We start from the raw sequence: 24,098 nt of genomic DNA, 5'->3' as shown, positions 1-24,098 counted from the left end.
AAAAAATAAATATATATAAATTTCAAATAGAACACACCCAGTTACAATTAGCAACAATTGCAAAAACTAATTTATAAAACATTAAACAAATAGGAAAAATATTTATATTCAACATATTTTGAAATACCTAACGACAGCAATAGTAAAAAAAAAACAATAGAAAATATTAGATACACATGTAGTACATATGAAAGTATGTTCATTAGGTCAGCCCTTAAAAACATAAATTAATCTAGGATGAATCGAATTTTATTTATTGGTATCGGCAATTACTTGTAGGTAAATTTGGAAAATTAAGGGAATCGATTTAAAACTATTACAGTTTGTGTTTAACTACAATAGTTTTAAATGATGAAAAATAAAACTGGTTCGTTATAAGAAAATTATTTTAAGGGCAGGTCAAATGTAACATACAGTAATAAAAAAATTTATTTCTGTTCATACAAGTATGAATGTACTTCTGGAAATTACCACTATATACAGACGGACAGACATATTTATATAAAAATATGTAATATCAAAAAAAAAAAATATTTTCATATAGCAGACATAGTACATATTGTTTTATTAATAATACACCCATAAAGTATTGTTGTATTAAATGCACTTTTAATGTTGATATTGTAAAAATAAATGAGAAACATGAAGAATTGTAATTGATCGACAATTAGAGTAAATAAAAAATTAGTTTAAAAAATGTATTAAATAAATGCCAATTATGTCATGTGAATTGTGTCAAAATAAAAAGATATTATCAATTGATACGTTATCTATTTTGGTGAACTTTCAAAGCTATGTATAAAACCGGCTCAATTTTAAAAAACCCCCCGCTTTGCATTTGGCTGACAATTTATAAAAGTATTTCCCACTTACAGTGGCTGACAAAACAATGGAAACTTTTCGGAATGTCTAATTAATAGGTCAAAATCCCAAAAAAATTATCTGTCACTTTTAGTTACTTTCCCTTGTAACCGCATCTGATAAATATTCCTGCCATCTACAACTTTCCCATAGATTGTCCAAGGGTAACCACTCGGTTACCACCCTAGAGGCATAGATGAGGAGCCACAGAACAAAATGTACTTTTTCGATTTTTTTTACAAATTGATTTTTTGGTATTTTTATAATCTTTTAGAAAAAATCAATTTGCCAAAATTTTTAAATTTTCAAAAAAGTAACTTTTGTTCTGCGGCTCCTCAGATAACAACTAGATACATAACTGAGAGATTAAAACCTAAATCTGTTGTCTGAAAAGATAGTAATTTTGTTTCATTTTTTTTCATTGCCATTTCTCTTCTTTTCCTTCTATGTATTTATTCTATGTCCAGATGTGTGTTTGAAGTCATTGTAGTTCTGGAATCTTCAACCAAGAAACATATTTTCCTCAGCGTATGGATACATAACATCATTTACAATGGATATGTATCCAATTCCAATCATAGTATATTTATACCCTTCACCATGAGTGGCAAGGGTATATATAAGTTTGTCATTCCGTTTGTAATTTCTACATTTTTCATTTGCGACCCCACAAAGTATATATATTCTGAATCGTTATAGATATAGCCAAGTCCGTCTGTGTGTTGAAATCAACTTTCTGAAGCCCCCAAATAACTTACATACACGAATGATACATCAATATCTCCGAAATTCTTCCTCGGTTGCTATTAAAAATCACACATTTTTATACCCTTCACCTTCGTGGGAAGGGTATATATAAATTTGTCATTCCGTTTGTAATTTCTACATTTTTCATTTCCGACCCTATAAAGTATATATGTATATTCTGGATCCTTATAGATAGCGGAGTCGATTAAGCCACGTCCGTCTGTCTGTTGAAATCAATTTTCTGAAGACCCCAGATATCTTCGTGATCCAAATCTTCAATAATTCTGTCAGATATACTTTCGAGAAGTTTGCTATTTAAAATCAGTAAAATCGGTTCATACATAACGGAGATATGAGCAAAAAACCGGGACAACCTAGATTTTTTACCTATTTTTGATCTATATCTGGATTACTAAGTCATTAATATAGACAATATGGATATGGAGAAATATTTTTTAACCCGAATTTTTTTTCATCAAAAAATTTTTTTTGTAATACATTTTTTTTCCAAAAAAATTAAAAAAAAATTTGGAAAAAACTTTTTTTAAAAATACAATTTCAAAAAAAAATGTTTGAAAAACAATTAAAAAAAAATAAATTTTGTTTACCTAAAAATATTTAAAAAAAATTTATTTTAGTAATTTTTTAATGGTAAAATTTTTTCAGGATGATTTTTTACTAATGTTCACCAAACTGGGGGTGAGAATGCCCAAAATCCAACTTTCGTTTATTAAGGGCCACCCTACATACTACACTATACATATAAGTTTGTCATTCCGTTTGTAATTTCAACAATATAATTTTCCGACGATATAAATTATATATTCTGGATCCTTATAGATAGCGTAGTCGATTAAGCCATGTCCGTCTGTCAGTCTTTCCGTCTGTCTGTTGAAATCAATTTTCAGAAGACCCCAGATATCTTCGGAATCCAAATCTTCAATAATTCTGTCAGACATGTTTTCGAGAAGTTTCCTATTTAAAATCAGCAAAATCGGTCCACAAATGACTGAGATATGAGGAAAAAAACAGGACAACCTCGATTTTTGACCTATATTTGCATTACTAAGTCATTAATATAGACAATATGGATATCTAATGATAGATATTTCAAAGACCTTTGCAACGACCTATATAAGACCATAGTAAGTTGGACCTACAATGGGTCAAAATCGGAAAAAATATTTTTTAACTCGAATTTTTTTTTTTCACCAAAAAAATTTTAAATTTTAAAAAAAATAAAATATCAATTCGAAAAAAATTAAAAAAAACAACTTTGTAAAAAAAAACTAAATTGTGTTTACCTAAAAATATTTAAAATTTGTATTTTGAAATATAATTAGGCGAACGGTATGTAAGATTCGGCAGAGTTGAATATAGCTCTCTTACTTGTTTTGTTTGGTTTTAAAATATTCAAAATTCTAGACACTAGCCATTTTTACTAAATATTTAAAAAGTTACATATAGTGCAAAAAAATGCAGAAAGAAATTATGTACCCAGCTAAATTTTCATAACATGTTCTAAAATAACTAGTTCTAAATGGAGTGTTATCAGAACCACATCAAATTCTTTAATAGCAGCCTCAAAACTAGTGATGTCGCTATTACTTCTGGAACCTTTTCTGTAGAATGCTATTGTGATTATAAAGCACTTCTAAAGAGTTGTTAAGGAACTAATTTTTTGGATGAGTTCTAAACTAGTTTTATAAATCTCTTTTTGGAATCGGTGTAAAAAGTTTCAGTTTTTTGGAAATAAAAATGTTCATGTGTATTAATTATTTCGACAGAAAATTTGCCGAGGAGAATTTAATACCAAGAGAAATCTAAGGACATAACTAATATATAACAATTTCAAATCGTTGACATTTTCAGGTAGAATTTACATGCAGTTACTTTGTTTAAATATACTTAAGTATTTATTAAGTAAATCAATATTAAATAAACTTTAATTAGATACCAAAAACCACAAAAAATATTTAATAATATTAATTACTAACAAAAATAAAAAATCGATATAAAAACAAACAATTATGGATCAATTTTTATATATTTACTTTTAAAGAAAATTACTTAAAATTAAATAAAATCTATTATAGTTAATAAAATAAAAAATTGTTGTCGAAAATATATTTAAAAAAATAAAACTCGTGTAATTTTTTAATTACAATTACACTTAATGGAAAATTACTACACTTATTTGTAAATTATTAAGAAAACTTATAAACGATCACACCCCATACAATACAAAATCAATATTTTATTGTAATTTTATTGAATGTACGATTATTTTTATGTAAATTTAAAAATGAAAATTATGAAATAAAAAGAAAATAAAACTGAAATCCCTTTATCATGTAATAACTGCAGATTTACTTTACAACACAATTTAGATTGTTTTGTTTACTTACAACACAATACCCTTTAAAGGCTGATTATATTATTTGTTAACGATCGAAGTTTTCTATCTTTCTATGTATATACTAAGCCCACAGTTCTGTAATCCGTATCCGTGCAACGTTTTCTTTTTTAAACGGAGTTTTGTTAATCAAATCCACGTGATTTGTTTAATCGTTTTACATGTTTAAATATACAAAATTGTGCTTTTACCAGAACCTTAATTTTTAAAAATCGTATTCCATTTACCTAACATGGGCGATAAATAGAACTTTGATTTAGTTTAAAATACAAAAATCAGCCTCTTGATTTATAACAATACGAAAATTGTATTTATTTGGCATTATAATTAATAAAAAAGCCAATAAGGAAAAATGTATTTACTTAAACATCTAAATACAAAAAAGAGTTGTTTTATTTTATTACGGAGGAATTTTAAAAAATATTTATTAAGGAATATTAGGTAATATCCGTTTTACAACGAATCGTAATGAGTTCTTTCATAATGCTGGAAGAACAGAGTGTTGCCGATTTCATTATTTGCAAGACGTTTTCTGCCATGGAACATGTAACGGTTTAAAAACTCATAGAATCAACGCAGTGATTCCATAACATGGGCTCTATTTTGCTGCATCCTGCGATCCCACATATCAGAGACAATTTCTTGTCCACACACGAATTTGTCTCGTGTGGACAGGAACATAATATTAACAAGAGGTATGCAAACAAGGCAACTTCATGAGCGCACACAAATTTGTTCGATGAGTGAACAAACTGATGACCACTCAAGAGAGTAACGTATATTGTCAATAGTCGATTGTTTACAGATTCATGACCTAAATGACACATGTTTAAAGGCAGATAACAAATTGGGTTCAATCAACATTATCAATTTAATATAATTCACCCTTTCCACAGTTTTCAAAAGGAGATAGACTAAATAGTTTGTTTTCTTTATGTTTTGTGTTATACTATTAGAATCTGGAAAATACGATCTGAAAGGTTGTATATATACAAATAAGACAGGACATAATTTGCATACCATTATGTTACAAATACGGAGATTTAAATGTCCTAATCACTTCAGTCTATCTCGACAGATGAGGACAGCAACTTCAAAATCTCAAATTCTTGAATATATCTGGAGATACCATGTTCTTCGTCTGCCAGATAGACCTTGTTTTTCGTCTGCACTTGAACACGTTAATGCAGCCTCATTATCAGTCGGCGGTCATCTTCAATCTAAACGGAGAGAAACAATCTAATTCTGCATCCCCAATTTGTTCTTTTCCTATTGGGAATCAGAAATCAGAGATATAGAGACCCTTCAGTTCCATCTACATTTTTGTTTCGGCCTCAATATCAGTTGGACTTTTATGAAGAGAGAGAGAATCTAATTGCTGTCAGAATGATTAAAATTAACTTCTGTCCGCTCTAGAACTCAATTAAGTTTATTGCGTATAGAAATCATCTTAGTTTAGTTTAACACGTAGCCTTGCAGTAAAATTTTAATTTAGTTGGTCCATTTGTTTAGAGAAGAAGAGAAAATAGGAAATCGATTTTTAGAAGATAACTCAGTATAAAAGTCGTGTTTGATAAGTTGCAAAAAAAAGGTCCAGTTATTTGACGGATTTGAAACCTAGTACGTAGTTGCTATTGAAACTTAGTACGTAGATCCCCTACAAAGAAGGAGAAAGTTAAAGATAGTTTCATCCTCATTTTAATTAGGACAACTCATGAGCTTTGGTCAGACGTTATAATTTTTTGGATGTTTTTTAGGAGTTTAGAGCTTAGTAATTTGCCAGTATAGTTACTACACAGGCCCGCAAGGAGATAACAGCGGTATCTTCACAGTCAGAATTACTGAAGTTGTTTAAATTGCGTTCAGCCCCTAACAGGATCTCATCTGGCCAGACCTATTTACATACAATAGCTTAAAGCCTTTGGTAGACAGTGTTTTTGGACCCATACACATCCAGAGAAGCATCAGGACAGGTGGGTTACTCTTCTTATCTTCGATATTCTGGAACATTGTAACGTAGACGTTTTCTTAGTAAGAGTCTAAGTGTCGGTTTACACCATTATTTTCACGACGTCGTTTTTTCTTAATTCTCTTTTGATTTTTTTGAGTTTGATGATAAGAGGGGTGGAGTAAAAGCAACTTCAGAAGAGAATTAAGAAAAAATTACTTCGTAAAAGTCATGGTGTAAATCGGCACTAAGAGGTAATGCTCGCCTAAACTTCGTTTATCAAAGAATTGATCCTATTTTTATGTATCAATCATTGTCGTTTCCTCGATATATACATATCGCACTGGTTCTTCTAAAGAGCGTCAACTCAAAATTTTTCAATTTTCACTTTTTGCAAGAAATCGATGTGCAGTGGTCATATCTACCCACTGTAAAAATCTGCTATCATTTTCTCTACTCTTTCGCCAAAAAATACAGTTGTACCCGTACAGTTGTTTCATTGTAATGTATTTAAAATAAAATAGTTTTTTGCTTCTACTGAACATTTTAAAATTTTGAGTTGACGCTCTTTAGAGGAACCAGTGCGATATGTTTTTTTTATAGCTCAAGCTTCTTCCGAAGCGCTAGTTACTCTAATTTAGGATAACTACTGTCCATTTGAAATTTCCTCTGATTCGAAAACCTTTGACGTATTCCAATTTTATGTAGGTAGGTTTTCATTTCCGAACCGAAGAAGCTGCAATATCTCCACAGGTTCAAATGAATCCATCGGAACCGTAGCTGCTGATATATTATGTAGGTCAAATTAATTTATTTTCGGTTGAAATGTGTATAATTGTGCACATCTGAATTCCTTCCTAAGAGACAAAAATCGCACAATGGTTAAATTTTTATTAATTTATATAATTCAAATTAGCAAATTTCTTCTTTTAGAAGAAGTAGACCACTTAAGACCGCATACTTCCTGGGTATGTCCAGCCAGATTAGCTACTTTATGTTCCCGGGCCCTGACATCGTGATGTATAATAGTGCCATCACGACTTCCAGATGACACCAAAAATGAATTCCAAGCTAAAGAGCCCACACGTGCCGAGTGGCCATCCATAACACGTAGGCGTTTTATTTTAGAACAGTCCCATAGTTCCACAGCTCCAGTATTATTACCAATGGCTAAAATTTGTCCCTCTTGAATCCAGGCTAAAGCACAAGCGTGATCTCCCTCCTCATATTCCACTAATTGTTCAATATTACCGGTAACAGCATTCCAAAGATAAACCGCATTTCCCAAAGCTACTGTTACTATGTTGTCCGCTCTCCAATCCAACAGGTTTAGATCTATTGTGTAAATATGGAGTATTTTAGTTTATTTCACTTTTATTAATTTTTTTATACTTACAATAATCATTAATAATGTCCGGAGCATCCAAAATGCGGTCGGATGTAGTGGGTATATAACGTGAACCACTTTTAGTCGATATCGGAGTTTTAATGGAATAAACTACCTTCAAGGGATTAATATGAGACTCTGGGGCCGCTGGTGCCTTATTTTGATACGATAGAATTCGTGTAGTTTTACCATCAACTACTTGCATAGAATCTGATATTAATTTTTGCCTTTCAGCCTTAGCTGGCGTCATTTTGTTGGCATTATTAGAATTGCTTTCATTCTCTTCGTCATTTTCCGATTTGTCCTGTTCTTGTTTTATCTGAAATATCCTTAATAAACAATTGCATATTCAGATTTAGTCCATTCCTACTTACTAAATAATGACCTAATTCGAAATTTGTAGTTCCACGATTGGGTATAAATCTGTCACCTCCGCCTGGCGTCTTAGAACCTTTGTTTGGTGTTGGTGTCTTCTTTGTTTTGCCCTCAGCATTTTTGCCCGGTGTTTTTGTGGGTGGATTAACACCTGAAAAACTGGTGTTATATGAGACCGAAAGTACGGAACGTGTAGCATTTATGCTGCCATTTAAACTAGCGGTGGATGCTTCCAATTTCTTTTGCCACCGAGGAGCAGGTCCACGAGTGATCTCCCCATCCATGGTAAGTGCACTATTAATTTCGTTAAAGAAATTGAACTGAGACATTTTGTTCAAATCAAAATTGTTTTTTAATGTTCGAATAAATTTATAATTTTTGTCTAATGAAATAAAATCTTTCAGACGTCCAAACCTTTCGGCTCAAAGCCGACTTTTGAAAAGTTCGAATTGAAAAATGATGATATTATTAAACTAAATCTAGTTATGAGGTAATATTTGAAAATAAAAATCCCTTGAATCTTCTTTATCTAAAATCTCCTTTCCTCATCAATTTCAGACTACAAACAGATGTTCCCCTAAAAATACGCAATTTACAAATCATTATCACCGATGGCTCCAACAACTACAAACTGCAAGCCTCGCAATATAGTAAACTTAACGATCTGTTGGCGTTGAGGGAACACTTCAATGATGACTCGAATGCCTCACAGATACCACTGCAACAATTTGAGCAGAATTTCAAATTGGAACCCACATTCTACTATCGGTTTCTTTTCACCACCGAGGCCCAACAATTCTTAGAAAATACTCAATTACGTGTGGTGCGCATAGAGGCATTAATTGGCACCGAGAAACTTTCGGTGCTGCTGTGTAAAAGTTCACCCTTTATGAATAAGGCCTTTCGTTATCACAGTCGTGTTCGTGATTTAGATGACAATATCATAATTAATCCAATTTGTTATATTACTCCCACGTAGGTCATCATTATTAAATCATCATTTGAGAAATTATTATTCAGAAAAAAAAGCAAAATAAATCATAAATTAATTTGCTTTTTTTTTGTATTAATTTTTAAGGAAGTGTAACTGTAACTGTTTTTTTATTAATACAGTTATAATTGTGTTCTTTTTAATAATGGCGTTTAATTTTTTGCGCTGAAATCTGAAAAATAGAATAGAAATAATAAAATGTTACCAGATTGGTAGCATGTTCCGGCTGACATCAGCCAATTTGGCTGACATCAGCCGCTCACTTGCTGATGCCTGTGTAATTCTTATGGGATTTTTTGGCTGATAGACCCCCCAATTTCAAATCGTAAAAACTTCATATAAAAAAATGGTTTGGCTGACGTCAGCCGCTGATGTCAGCCGCGGTGTTGCCAAATCTATCTGGCAGCAATCATAACAAGTACGTTCACAACACTTATATTCGAGACAACAACCGTAATGAGGAACTAATTAAAGCGCCCTCTGTATGTGGATAAAACAAAAATCCAGTACCTCCCCAACTATTTAATAACAGCTGTTAAGCAGTTACCCTCAAACCTCTCTACTGTCAAAAGCATATCAAAAGAAATAGCTAAATTACCATCACTTGTCAAATGCCAGAGCAAAACACATTGTTAGAATTAGAAAAGAAAACAATCAAAATAAACCAACCAACACGTTGTTGAATCAGAGAACGAAGCCGATACGTAATTAACGCCGGCGGCGGCTAACTTCAAAATTATACGGCGGCGGCTAATAGTCGACTAAAGTCGAACAATTTTCGGCGGCGGCGGCTAATAAAAAAAAATTCAGCGGCGGCTGAAAGTCGACTAAGCCGGTAACGGACAATAACAAAATTTAAATTACCGAATTTTTCATAAAATGTATTTTTTTTATTAAATTTAAAAAAAAAAAATAAAAAAGTTAATAAAATAAAAAATTTAATTCAATATTTCAATTAATATCGGTTAATGCAACTCAATTTGATAAGAAGGGTTCTACTATCGTCCTGTTGTCATGTACGAACAACTGCTTCTTTATTGTTGCTGGATGCAGACGGCTTCTTTTGGCATTTATGCAATTTCCAGCTATGGAAAAAGCTTGTTCTGAGGATGCGGAAGTCGCTGGTATACCAAAGCAATAATTCGCTAATTTAGCTACGTTTGGATAAATCTGAAATGAAATGTATGAATATTAAGTTTAATATGTAGAAACTTCCTCTCACATCTTTGTGTTGCTGCCACCAGTCGAGAGATTCTGTTTCCAAAGCGTCTTTCTCTAAATATTTTTTGACTTCCTCTTCCAAACTATTGGTTAAATTTGAAGTACTTCCTAGAGCTTCGAGCATTTTTTGGCGACCACTTGATATTTTCTGTTAACAAATTATATATATGTATATATGTGAATACCACAAATGTTAAAAAATTTACCTGTTTCTTATTTGTTGGTTCTGCTGCTTTGCTTGTTGATGGGTGACTGGACAATAATTGGTCATTTTCGTCAGTTATCAACTTTTTTATTTCTTCTGAAATTAATTCCTCCTTTTTGACGCAATTGGCAACATTTTCAAGTAGCACATAGGAATTATCCACATTTGGAGGAATTTTTGTAATATATTTATTTATAACAGTCCAATTTTTTTGCGATGGGTCCATTAGTGCCGCAACAACGTGGAGTTTTAAAATTTTAAATCTATTACCGAACTTTTCTTTAGCAAAGTTGCAGAGCTCTATTGTAATTTCAAAGCTAGATTCATTTTCAGTTTTTTCCAAAGAATTCATTATATTTTCATAAAAAAAAATGCAGGACGATACTGTTGGGTAATTTTGACCTTGGAGATATTGCGTTGAATCCTCAAAAATTTTTAGAAATTGTCCGAATTCTTTTATTATTTTTTTTTCCATTTCTGGAATTAGAAGAGGATCCTGTTTTGCTTTTAATAGAGCTATATTAATAATATTAATATTTTTGACAAAACTCTCTATCATTTTTAATAATGAATTCCATCGTGTCGGAACGGAATTTTTTAATGATCCATGTTTGGAGCTTAAATGGCCTTCAAAAATTTCATTAAAGTCATCGTCACCATTTGGAAATTGTTCATTGTCATCTAAACCCTGCAAAATATTTTCGGCATCCAAAATAATGTTCGCTAAATTAGCCTGTTCTTCCAAATTCTGAAGCCGAAGTAATTCTTCAGAGCTGTACATAAGGCTCCGGTAAATTTGTTTGAGTTTTGAAATAATTTTATTTATATGAGAAAACCTCTCATAGCGAAGCAAGTCGTGGCTTAAAAAACGGTGCAATATGTGGGCTGTGCAACCAAAGCGCTTGATATTTTTTAATTTTAAAGCCGCCACGATATTGCTTCCTCCATCTGTTACCGCACATATATCTTTTTGCTGCAGATTAAATTCCACTAAAGCATCATAAATTTTTTCTGATACTGCAAATGCAGTATGTGGTCTTTGAAAAATTTCTGTTTTTAAGGTAACTACTTTAATCTCAAACTCTTCACAATAATGTATTTTAATATTTATGTAAGAGAGATGTTTATAATTGTCAGACCACATATCTGTTACTAATGTAACGTTTTTAGGACATTTTTGCAAATGTGTCTTTACATGATCAAAATATACATTATAAACATCATTTAGAGCTGTACCTGCCACTGTCCTATCTGATGGTAATGTGGTCTTTGGATTCAGGAACTTAACAAATTTTTGAAAACCAGGTCTATCAACAATACTAAACGGTTGAAGATCCCAACAACACATTTCTGCAATCCGGCGGCCATTTTGGTATTTGGAATTGTTGGTTGAAGTGGCTTCCAGGGCACTTTGTGTAATTAATGAGCTTTTCTTTTGTGTAATGGATTTCACATTTATATTGTGAACCATTCGAAGATGGCTCATGTAATTTGTGGTTGATGTTGACTTTGAAAATCTTAAATATACAATGGTTAGCCGTATGTCAAAAAAAAGGAGAAATTACTTACCCTTTTAAGGTGCCATCTGCATCTAAACATTTTTTACAAAATTTGTATTTGTTTAAAATAATTCTGTCTTTAATGTACAAATTTCCAAAATGCTTCCAGCATTCAGAAATTCCAGTTTCATTCACTTGAACTCTCACTATTTTTTTTAAATCGTCTTTTTTTTTAAATAAATCTTCATAATATTTTATATCCGCTGAAGGCAAAATATACCTGTTATAATTTTCAGACTCAGACTCTTCTGAATCTGAATCAATATTTGAAGCACTATTTTGGCTTATAGGAAAAAAACTTGTTATATTCGATTGAGACATTTCGACACATTAAAATTCTTGTAAGAATAAAATATAACGGGAACATTTTGTAGACGCTAACTTTTTCTAAGATGCCACATAGAGGAATTCACAATTTTTAAGCTGCCTTATTTTTAAAATATTTAAATGCAACCTGTCGTACATACAGTCATAGATAAAACCATAGATTTGCATACCTAAATAGTTTTTTATAAATATAAATTATATTTCATTTTATTATTTAATTAAAAAATACGTATTATTTTTATACAAATGTAAAATAAATTAGCTTAGCTGATGCAAATCAGCTTAGCTGGTTAGCCGACTTTAGCCGCCTACTTCGGCGGCGGCTTAGTGTTGCAATATACGTCGGCGGCGGCTAATAGCCGACTTTTAGCCGATCGACTTCGTTCTCTGTGTTGAATAGACAAACTAAAATTCATTTTTAAGCTAATCCATACCTTTTAAATTAAAAGATTTCATTAAAAACAAAATGACTATTGAATTAAATTTAACTACAGCTCCCCAGCCAAGGCGCAGTAAACCGGAGGTAAGTATTTTTTTAAATTGAATATTCCTATAAGAATGTGATAAAATGTAATTTTTTAGGAGGCTGTAAAACCATTACCAGAAAAATCCAGAAAAGTAAAAGGTTCCTCCTCAAATGGTTTTACATTTGAATTTGGCGGAGGGACACAACAAGTAAAGGCCTTAGTGGCTAGAAAACGCCAGCCTTCCAAAAAAGAAGACTCTCAAAAGCAGGAGAACTCCAGTCTTAAAGTAGCCCCCAAATCTATGGCCATACGTAAAAAGGCAATAACAAAACCTACAGTAAATGCCCCCAAATCAATGGCTCTTAAGCGTAAAGTGGAAACTAACAAACAAGCTCAGATTCCACAAAAGAATAGCTATCACTCGGACAATGATTCAGATGTAGATACTTACATTAACATGGCTAAACCTGCAGCTGCTCAACCAGCTGCCTCCGATTTGATGTTGAATATCTGCACAACCACATCCACCATGAAATCCCAGCCAAAACTTAAACTTTCCAAACAAGAGCGCATGCAACAAAAGTATGATGCCCGCAAAGGTAATGGACCTTTGAACAAACGTACTTTGTCGCACAAGGAACTTCATTCTGGCATAAGGAAATTCTCACAAAATCCCAATCAAAAACCTCGTGCCTCCGATATATTCGAACAAAACGAACGGGAAGCTAAGGAGGCTTTAAAAGTACAAACGGGCGAAGTTGAGCCGGTGAAAGAACCTGTTCCATTGGGTGATGTTGATCCGCAGGCACGTAAAGCTAATGCCTTCAGAGTTACACGTCCCGGTGATAAGAGTGTACGTAAAATTGGTTTGTTTAGAGATCAGCCGGAGAAAATGGAATTGGGCCAACGTTTGGTAAGGCCAATAACGGAGAAAATATTTGATGGCGGTAAATCGGATTCGTTGGGTCTACATGCTCATACCGTTAAGAATTTGTTCGATTTGCTGGGCATTTCACAGTTGACGACAGTGCAGCAGAAGTGTGTACCCAAGGCATTAGAAGGTGAGTTGTGAAATTTTTTTGGGAATTTTGCTGGTTTTGGTAAATTTACTTGTGAAAGAAAAACCAACAATTTTAATATCTTCTTGATAACTCCCGAAATTATCTACTGCAGTAAATATTGCTTAAATTAATAAAGTACTTTTCTACTATTAACGTAGGTATGCGGAATGAAATTGCAAAGAAAATGAAACCCTATATTTGTTTCCAATGTCAAAACAAATAGTTTATAAAACCTTTATAAAATAGCCCATTGTATTGATTTAATGTAAGCTAAAAATTTATTATATTCATGTACTTTTGTGGTAGTTATGAAGAAATTTATATACAGGTGTTGAATATACCGATGTTTGCACTTTTCTGAGCTCCTATTTGAGTTTCATGGTCTTATTTTTCTCGATTTTTATTTTAAATAATCTACAAAAACTCTTCTATTTAAAGGGTCCAAAAACTCTCAAATTATTTCTAATTTAAAAAAAATATGAAAATTTTTCACTTTAGAAAGTCCAGAATTTCAAGGGTTGCAAACACCATAATCATCTGGACGTGACAGTTGGATGATGGAACAGTTAAGAAGAACTTCCTTTTTAAAAAAATAATCCCTGATGTTTCTTTTTATCAAATGATTAATTTTGTCTACACATTTCATAATATATTAATTAGAATTGATGGTCAAATCAAATTCCAAAAAAGTCAAAACTTCTAATTTACATCTGATTGATTAAGATCCATATATATTTTTTTAGAAAAAAGATTATGTTGTACTTTGTACATCTTATCAATAATAGGTTTATTTACTTCCAAAACAGTCCACTTCTCTGCCTTGCACTGCCACTTGATGTAAAATATAACAAATTGTTCACGATGATAATTGATAAAATATGGAAAAAATTACAAATGTTTTCAAGGTAACATTTAACATTTTGAGAGAACTAAAAGCCAGATTTTCAAATGGGGTTTTAAAGTATTAAGGCAAAACATAAGGTAATTCAAAATAAGTCCTAAAACACTAATAGCTCATATACTTTTTCTTTTGGCCAGTGTCAAATTTTTGTTGCAATTTCATTACGCATACGTTAGTTGAAATAAATTGATTTTATTAAGATTGTTAATGTATAAAAATCAAAAAGTACTTTTTCTATTACTAATTGAAATACATAGATTTTTGCATTCATAAATTGAAAAATAATTAAATTCTGGCTAAGTTTATATAGATTTAGTTTAATTTCATGGAATAAGACAGTAAATTTTATATTTTCTTCATAACTCCCGAAATTAATAAAATACTTTTCTACTCCTTTTTTTAAATGATGTATTTCTGAAAAAAAATTATTATTTATGGTTTTTTGAAAAAGTAAAGCACACAAATTTTATATTGTGAATTTTGCAAAAATTTAAATAAGTACTTTTCTACTACTATTTGGGATTATAAAATGTTTCACATTAATTTATGTTATTTAGATAGTTGATGTATAAAAATCTAATATTTTATCAAAAATAAAAAAGTACTTTTTCTACTACTAATTGAAATACATAGATTTTTACATTCATAGATTGAAAAATAATTAAATATTTACTAAGTTTTGTTAGATTTAGTTTAATTTCATGGAATAAGACCGTCAATTTTATAATTTCTTCATAACTCCCGAAATTAAATAAGTACTTTTCTACTACCTTTTTTTGAATGATATATTTCTGAACAAAAATTAATATTTATACTTTTTTGAAAAAGGAGACCTCAAAAATTTTATATTTTTGTGAATATTGCATAAAGTAAAAAAAGTACTTTTTACTACTATTTGGGATAACATTTTTCAAAAATATTTATGTTATTTAGATTGTTGATGTATAAAAATTTAAAATTTTATAAAAAATAAAAAAGTACTTTTTCTACTACTAATTGAAATACATCGATTTTTTACTTTCTTAGATTGAAAAAGTATTAAATTTATACTAAGTTTAGTTAGGTTTAGTTCAATTTCATGGAATAAGACAGTCAATTTTATAATTTCTTCATAACTCCCGAAATTAAATAAGTACTTTTCTACTACCTTTTTTTAAATGGTGTATTTCTGAACAAAAATTATTATTTATGCTTTTTTGAAAAAGGAGGGTACATAAATTGTATATTTTTGTGAATATAGCATAAAGTAAAAAAGTACTTTTCTACTACTATTTGGGATAATAACATTTTTCACAAATATTTATGTTATTTAGATTGTTAATGTATAAAAATCTAATATTTTATCAAAAATAAAAAAGTACTTTTTCTACTACTAATTGAAATATATAGATTTTTACTTTTTTAGATTGAAAAATAATTAAATTTGTCTAAGTTTAGTTAGATTTAGTTTAATTTTATGCAATAAGACAGTAAATTTTATAATTTCTTCATAACTCCCGAAATTAAATAAGTATTTTTCTACTACCTTTTTTTAAATGGTGTATTTCTGAACAAAAATTATTATTTATGCTTTTTTGAAAAAGGAGGGTACATAAATTGTATATTTTTGTGAATATTGCATAAAGTAAAAAAAGTACTTTTCTACTACTATTTGGGATAATAACATTTTTCACAAATATTTATGTTATTTAGATTGTTAATGTATAAAAATCTAATATTTTATAAAAAATAAAAAAGTACTTTTTCTACTACTAATTGAAATATATAGATTTTTACTTTTTTAGATTGAAAAATAATTAAATTTGTCTAAGTTTAGTTAGATTTAGTTTAATTTTATGCAATAAGACAGTAAATTTTATAATTTTTTCATAACTCCCGAAATTAAATAAGTACTTTTCTACTACCTTTTTTTAAATGGTGTATTTCTGAACAAAAAATAATTTTAATGTTATTTTGGAAACATATTTTATATTTTTGTGAATATTGCATAAATTGAAAAAGTACTATTCTACTACTATTTGGGATAATAAAATTTTTCACCAATATTGATTTTATTTAGATAGTTGATGTATAAACTCTAATATTTTATAAAAAATAAAAAAGTACTTTTTCTACTACTAATTGAAATACATAGATTAGATTGAAAAATAATTAAATACAGAACATTTTATATTTTCTTCATTACTCGTGAAATTAAAAAAAGTACTTTCCTACTACCTTCTTAAAATGAAGGATTTTTGAATAAAAACTATTTTTAATGTTTTTTGGAAAAAGGAGAGCACACAAATTGTATATTTTTCTGAATATTGCTTAAAATCCAATAAGTACTTTTCTACTACTATTTGGAAAATTAAATTTTTTCTTGAAATTTTATGTTTTTTAGACTGTTAATGTATAAAATGCTACAATAAGTGAATTTTTGTAAAAACTAAAAAAGTACTTTTTCTACTACTAATTGAAATATTTAGATTTTTTACAGTCTTACATTGAAATAATTAAATTTTAAAGGAATATTGCTTGTTTTAGTTTATTTACTTATAACTTTAGTTTTGTGTGTTGTTTAAAATTCCATTAATTTGTATTTGTTGACTAAATTATTTTTAATTAATTGTTATTTGTATTTTTTAAGGAAATTATAACACTCTTTGAAATGGATCTTTATTCATCACATGCCTAATAGTATTTTCTGTGAAATTAACTTTTTTTGTAAAATGATTTTCTTTATATTGTGATTTTGCATTTTTTCATTTACTAATCCAAATAATTTTTATTTCTTCCCCTTCAGGAAAAGATCTTCTAGTACGTTCACAAACTGGTTCGGGAAAAACTCTAGCCTATGCTTTGCCAGTTGTGGAGAAACTTCAGGCAATTAGACCCAAAATTACCCGTGATTGCGGTATATTGGCAATGGTTATAGTACCTACCCGAGAATTGGCCATACAAACTTATGAACTTTTCCTAAAGTTAGTTAAACCATTTCAATGGATTGTGCCGGGTGTGTTAATGGGCGGTGAGAGACGTAAAGCGGAAAAAGCCAGACTACGTAAAGGCATTAATATTCTGGTGGGAACACCCGGCCGTTTGGTAGATCATTTATTGCATACCGAAACATTTAAAGTGAGTAAAGCCAAATTCTTAATACTCGATGAAGCCGATCGTCTTTTGGAACTGGGCTATGAACGAGATGTTAAACAAATTGTGGAGGGCATAGATAAGCAGCGTGCCGAAGCAGCTAAAGATGATATGGAAGCAGCAGCACCTATACAGAGAATGTTATTGTCGGCCACCCTAACAGCAGCTGTACAAAAGTTGGCTGGTCTTGCGCTAAATGAACCATTATTTATTGATAATAGTGATGAAGATCCAACAAAAGCCATTACTACTGCCAATGGTTATGATAAGGAAAGTATAGAAGCTGCCACTGCAGAGCTGTTAGATGCCGAAGATTCTACGGGTATTCTGACCATACCAGATAATCTGAAACTTAGTTGTATGGTGGTAACGCCTAAACTGCGTCTTGTTACTTTGGCTGGTTTGTTGGCTCGTGAATTTAGGGGAAAGGATAAATTTAAGGCCTTGATTTTCATGAGTACCATAGAAATGGTTAATTTCCATCATGACCTCTTAAATGAACAATTGACTCAAAGGGTACTTGATGAAGATGATGAGGAACTGGCTAAGGAAATTTCCGATGATGAAGGAGAAGATCCCTTGTTAAAAGGTTTAAGATTCTTTAGGTAAGTTTCTTTTTTTAAATTAAAACCAAAAATTTTATTATTATTTGCTTTTAATCTTAGATTACATGGATCCATGTCCCAAACCGAAAGACAAGGTGTTTTCAAAGGTTATAGAGAATGTAAATCTGGAGTTTTATTGGCCACAGTAAGTTATTTGGAATTTTAAAAAAAAGAAAAATTAAAAATAATTAAAATTTTTATTTTAATTTAGGATGTAGTTGGACGCGGCATAGATGTACCCGAAATTGATTTAGTCATACAATATTCTCCTCCACAAAAGACAGCCGATTTTGTGCATCGTGTTGGTCGTACTGCTCGTGCTGGACGTAATGGCCGTGCTATTTTGTTTTTAACGCCCAGTGAAGGGCAATTTGTACGTTATTTGGAAAACAAACGTATACGCATTGGTCAGACAGACATGGAAGACTATTTGAAGGCTCTTAATGAAGCTGACAATGAAGCTCGTAATATACAAGAGGCGGCTTCAAATTTACAACATAAGTTTGAAAAACTCATTGAAGATGACAAGGAAATGCATGACAAGGCCTGTAAAGGTAAGTCGTGTTTTTAAGTTTTAGTCAGTATTTGCAATGTTAGTTTAGGTCTAAATTTGTAACTGAATCGACAATGAAATATTATGTTCGAAAATTCAAACTTATGTTCGAAAAATTTTTAAAGCTGTTGAAATAATCTCTAAATCATGAGGATTCTTAAAAAAATAATTTTAGTTTTATTTGAGGCCAATTTCTTACATTTTTCAATTTCGAACTAAAAATTTTTGAAAAAAAAATTAAAATTTTAAAAGTTTTGTATTTTCAATTTAGATTGAAAAATATGAATTTAAATTCGAATGCTCTAAAAAGAAAATAATCAACTTTAAATTAAAACAATCAATGTATTACATTATACAATTAATAGGATATAAAATATGGTCGCGACAAGCCCAGCATCAGGAAAATATTGCGTCAAGCTTTTATATCCTATAAATATAACGAAATAAATTGCCTGATTTAAAGTTCAATTTAGAGTATTTAAATAAAAGCTTTATTTGCTACTTTTTTTTAATATTAACATATTTATTGAGTCTGATTGCCCTTTTAAAAATTATAATTTATTAATTTAAAAAACCCTTGCTTTAGTTTCAAAATAACTAAAAATCGATTTTATTTTTTCAAATTTATTATAAAAGTTAACAAAGTTGAGTGCTCTTAATATTTTTTTTAGTAAAACAATGAAACAAAAGCAAGTTTTTGTTTTTTTGCTGTTTGGCAAGTTTGCAAAGAAAGTATAAAATCCATATAAGGGGTAACTGAAAGACAAAAGCACTTAAGAGTTCAACTACAAATAAACGTACAACAAAGATGAGAAATAATAAATTTTCAAGTTGAAAAACTGATTCAATTATTGTGCATTTTACAGTTTCCTTGGGAGTATTTTGTTTTATATTTTTGCTTGTTTTTTTTCTGTTACAAAACATTATTCGCTTGAACATTTTGTTATTTTGATATTTTTGATACTCTACAAAATTGGAGGTATTATAAGTTTCAGTGATATAGTGGATTTTTAATAATTAATAGGGCAACCAAAAATGCTCTTATCTTTACATACAATATATGTAATTACTATAGTAAGTGTTTAACTCGATTAGAAGAATGGAGGGAAAAGTTTAAGGAATTTGGAAAATTAGGATACATAAAATAAATTTTTTTGTAAATCTTTAAAAAACGGTTTAAGATTTATAAAAAGTACTTTTTTTAAACTGTATAAAAAAACAGTATAAGCAAATCTTTTAAAAATCTAAAACAAAAAGTACATTTTTTAAATAGTACTTAAAATAAGTACCATAGTACTTTTTGAGCAAATCATACATTATGACTCTTAAAAACCAAACTTTAGGCAAGTGATTTAAAAACAAAGTAATATAAGTAATTTTTTTAAAAAAGTACCAAAAATGTAGCAAGATTCTTTTGAATATATTATGTAAAAAAGAAGCACATAAGTACTTTTTGAAAATATGGTACATTTTGGATTTATATATTCTAATTTTATTCCAATGTTCTAAAATTTATGCAGGAAATGCAAAAAAGTACTTCATTTAAATATTAACTAAAAAAAATTATTTTTAGACAAATCTTTTGAAAACTATAGCAAAAAGTACTTTTTTAAATAGTACCTAAAAAAGTACCAAATAACTTTTTGAGCAAATGGTACATTATGACTTAAAAATCAAACTTTTGTCAATGGATTTAAAAACAAAATAAACTAAGTATTTTTTTTTTAAAAAAGTACCAGATATTTTGAATATATGAAGGGTTTAAGAATTACAAAAAGTACTTTTTTTTAAACTGTACCAAAAGAAACACCTGAGTAATTTTTGAAAATATGATATATTTTGGCTTTATATAATCCAATTTTATGCCAATGTTCTAAAATTTATGCAGAAAATACAAAAAGTACTTTTTTTTAAATAGTAAATAAAAAAGTACAGCAGTATTTTTTGCAAAGATGGTACATTTTGCTTTAATAAAATACATTTTTAGACAAATCTTTTGAAATCTATATCAAAAAGTACTTTTTTAAATAGTACCTAAAAAAGTACCAAATTACTTTTTGAGCAAATGGTACATTATGACTTTGAAAAATCAAACTTTTGTCAATTGATTTAAAAACAAAGTAAACTAAGTATATTTTCTAAAAAGTACCAAGATATTTTGAATATATGAACGGTTTAAGAATTACAAAAAGTACTTTTTTAAACTGTACCTAAAGAAACACCTGAGTAATTTTTGAAAATATGGTATATTTTGGGAAATATGGCTAATTTTATGCCAGTGTTCTAAAATTTATGCATGAAATACAAAAAGTACTTTTTTTAAATAGTAAATAAAAAAGTACCGAAGTATTTTTTCAAAGATGATACATTTTGCTTTAATAAAATAAATTTTTAGACAAATGTTTTAAAATATTAAATAAAAAGTACTCTTTTAAATAGTACTTAAAAAAGTACCAAAGTACTTTTTGACCAAATGCAAGTGATTTAAAAACAAGTGATTTAAACAAGTAAAAAGTACCAAAATATATGATAAATTTTGGCTCTATTAAATTAAGGCCTCTATTACTGTTTACAACAGTTGTAAACGGTAATCGGGGCCTAAATTTTAGTCTAATCTTATAAAATCGATTTAAAAAAGATAAAAAGTATTTTTATAGCCATCACCTTCGTGAGAAGGGAATAATAAGTTTGTCATTCCGTTTGTAATATCCACAATATAATTTTCCGACCCTATAAAGTATAATATATTCTGGAACCTTATAGATAGCGGAGTCGATTAAGCCATGTCCGTCTGTCTATCCGTCCGTCTGTCTGTCCACAAATGTCTGAGATATGAGGAAAAAACCACGACACCCTCGATTTTTGACATATTTTTGACCTACAGTGGTGGCCAGGTAATTAAGACAAAAATTGTTTGCTAAATTCCATGTAATTGTCAGATATTTTTTCAAATATTTCCACAAATATGTATGCATGTGAACTGTTTTAACACACAAGTGTGTTTTATTCGACTGTATCAATTCATACATATTCACCACGAACTCATAAGATTTTTCTACAACTTAAACAAACAATTTTTTTTTAAATAAACATATTTTCTCACATTTATATCATTATATTTTTATTATTATAAAATACAAATTTCGTATTTTTAGTTCCATTAGTTGCGGTCATATCATGTTATTAACAGCGGATGTTCGCTGAGGTGGGTCAACGTATTTCCACATATATTTGTCCATATATGTTTTACCGATTTTTCCAAACATTTTTTAGAAACTAGATACATTAATAATAAATTGCATACCCTTAGAGGTCCTTTCATTTTGGCTCTAACGCACTTAAAATTCAGTTGATGAAAAAAATTCAAGTATTTGTCTTAAATTGGTGGCCACCACTGTATATCTGGATTACTAAGTCATTGATAAGACAGATCACACAATATGGATATCTAATGATAGATATTTCAAAAACCTTTACAACGACGTATATAAGACCGTAGTAAGTTGGACCTACAATGGGTCAAAATCGGATAAAAATTTTAACTAGAATTTTTTTTAACAAAAAAAAAAAAAATTTTAAAATTTAAAAAAAAAATTAAATTAAATTTAAAAAAAAAAATTTAAATTTAAAAAATTTTTAAATATTCGGCACACCGAATATAGCTCTCTTACTTGTTTTTACTAAGTACCTAAATAAAGTACCAATGAATCAATCTAAAACTTTAAATTTACCTTAAATATTTAAATTTCGTAATTCACCTGCAGATATTCAACATCAAAACGAAGCCGGCAATTTAAATAACTGTATCGGAATCAATTCGTCTGCAAACAGCTCTAGGTTTTGCTAATGTATAATAGCTTGAAATTCAAAGACTGCGATATGAATTCCAAGTCTAAGATATATATGTACCTATTATCGTTACCCTATTCATGTAATCAAATTCCTGTTTATAGCAAAAGTTGGAAAGAATTAATTCTTAATTCAATTCTCAAAATCATATACAATCATTTCTCTTAACCATATCATTAAAGAATTCATTACGAATTGATTCCTAGATATACATAATTCCTTGGTACTTCCAACGTAGTGAATTCATTCCTTTAAGAACTAATTCTCTATAGAATTATTTCCATATTGAATCATTAAATTTTTCATTGCAAAATTAATGAAGAAAAAATTGTTTCATCAATTTGTATGAGATTTAAATTAACAAAAATTTAACCATTTAACCATAACCATAATGGATTTAACCATAAATGAATTTTATTATGAATTAATTCAACAATGAATGAATTCTTTTCAAATAAAAGTCTTTTGAATGAAGCTAAAGAAATGATTCTCTGGTGAGAAGTTGTTGTTGTTGTAGAAAAAATGAGAGCCTTCTCTTCTTGTTATTCTTTGCTAAAGAATTTGTTATGTTCGGAATGGTTGTACGGAGTGATTTGCTGAAATTGTGAATTAACCCTCTAATGCCCAATCATACCCAAGGCAATCATCGCAAAAATATCAATAAATGCTAATATAACTGATTTTGTATTTCAAAAACTCATGTAACAGTTGCTAAAAAATGCACTTAAACTGTTTTAAAAAGCTTTCACATTTTTTGAAATGAAATATCAGTTATATTTGCATTTATTGGCATTTTACGATGAGTACCTTGAGGCATGCTTAAGCATTAGAGGATTAAGATTTTAGTGAATTAAGCTTAAATTTAATTAATTAATTTCTTCAGTCTTTTGATAATTCAAATTAAAGCACTGACACTGATCGCTAGTAGATTTGCTTTAATCACAATGATAATCTCCTAATATCTCCTCTGTAACTATTCCATGGGTATAAGGTCCCATGTTGTCCACATCAGTTTTTTGCAGCAGCATAAGGTTTTATCCTTATTTTAGGTTTTATCCTTTAAAATGTCCATTTTATTTTGTAATTGTAATCTAAATGTTTTTGCAAGTAGGGTATTTAAAATTATTCTAACACACTAATTTATTTTTTCCATTTTGTCATGTGTAATTGTATGTAGTTGCTCTTTTTTTTTGTTTATTTTACTAGCTAAACTAACGAATGCTTTTTACAAGGAGATGTTCACAGGATGTTTTGCAATTTTACTTCCTTTTGACAAATTTTTTTTTATACTTCAGTTATAAAAATCTGTATGTAAGACTAGCTAGAATTGTATGTATCCGTATATATTATTGTAAATGTGAATTTGTTTCATATACTCGAACTTGTTATTGTTTAGTGTTATTCGAGCGAAACACTTGTAATGGATTTTTGATTGGTCATAGTTATATTTTTTGCTGCTGCTATTGTTTTTTTTTATTTTCTCCAAAATAGCA

At 29.4% G+C, this 24,098-nt stretch overlaps 3 protein-coding genes across 3 annotated transcripts in view; 2 read left to right on the top strand and 1 right to left on the bottom strand.

Moving 5' to 3' along the window:
* Positions 1-6,848: 6,848 nt before the first annotated feature.
* LOC135957375 (cell division cycle protein 20 homolog) lies at positions 6,849-8,142 on the bottom strand. Its single transcript, XM_065508110.1, has 3 exons — positions 7,734-8,142; positions 7,369-7,678; positions 6,849-7,307 (listed from the first exon to the last, which is right to left on the bottom strand). The coding sequence occupies exons 1-3, from the start codon at positions 8,061-8,063 to the stop codon at positions 6,880-6,882; spliced, it is 1,068 nt and encodes a 355-aa protein (XP_065364182.1). The 5' UTR covers positions 8,064-8,142; the 3' UTR covers positions 6,849-6,879.
* Positions 8,143-8,171: 29 nt separating this feature from the next.
* On the top strand, positions 8,172-8,745 carry LOC135957376 (uncharacterized). The gene is made up of 2 exons (XM_065508111.1): positions 8,172-8,224; positions 8,293-8,745. Exons 1-2 carry the CDS (start codon positions 8,220-8,222, stop codon positions 8,711-8,713), a joined length of 426 nt encoding a protein of 141 aa, XP_065364183.1. The 5' UTR covers positions 8,172-8,219; the 3' UTR covers positions 8,714-8,745.
* Positions 8,746-12,422: 3,677 nt separating this feature from the next.
* The window catches only part of LOC135957435 (probable ATP-dependent RNA helicase CG8611), a 34,031-nt gene continuing 22,355 nt past the window's right edge, over positions 12,423-24,098 (top strand). The window contains exons 1-5 of the mRNA XM_065508177.1: positions 12,423-12,560; positions 12,620-13,565; positions 17,252-18,203; positions 18,264-18,348; positions 18,415-18,757. Of these exons, the coding sequence (XP_065364249.1) occupies positions 12,504-12,560; positions 12,620-13,565; positions 17,252-18,203; positions 18,264-18,348; positions 18,415-18,757 (2,383 nt within the window). The 5' untranslated portion in view covers positions 12,423-12,503. The remainder of the gene's footprint in view (positions 12,561-12,619; positions 13,566-17,251; positions 18,204-18,263; positions 18,349-18,414; positions 18,758-24,098) is intronic.

This window comes from Calliphora vicina, chromosome 4 (assembly GCF_958450345.1).
Source record: "Calliphora vicina chromosome 4, idCalVici1.1, whole genome shotgun sequence".
NCBI lineage: Eukaryota > Metazoa > Arthropoda > Insecta > Diptera > Calliphoridae > Calliphora > Calliphora vicina.
The sequence above is the reverse complement of the archived record's forward strand: the minus strand, read 5'-3'. Positions and strand labels throughout refer to the sequence as shown.

Coding starts and splice junctions, on each gene's coding strand:
- LOC135957375 (XM_065508110.1), bottom strand. CDS start 8,063: ATGTCTCAGTTCAATTTCTTTAACGAAATTAATAGTGCACTTACCATG. Junction 7,679..7,733: donor TCGAATTAGGTCATTATTTA/GTAAGTAGGAAT, acceptor AGGATATTTCAG/ATAAAACAAGAACAGGACAA. Junction 7,308..7,368: donor GGACATTATTAATGATTATT/GTAAGTATAAAA, acceptor TTTACACAATAG/ATCTAAACCTGTTGGATTGG.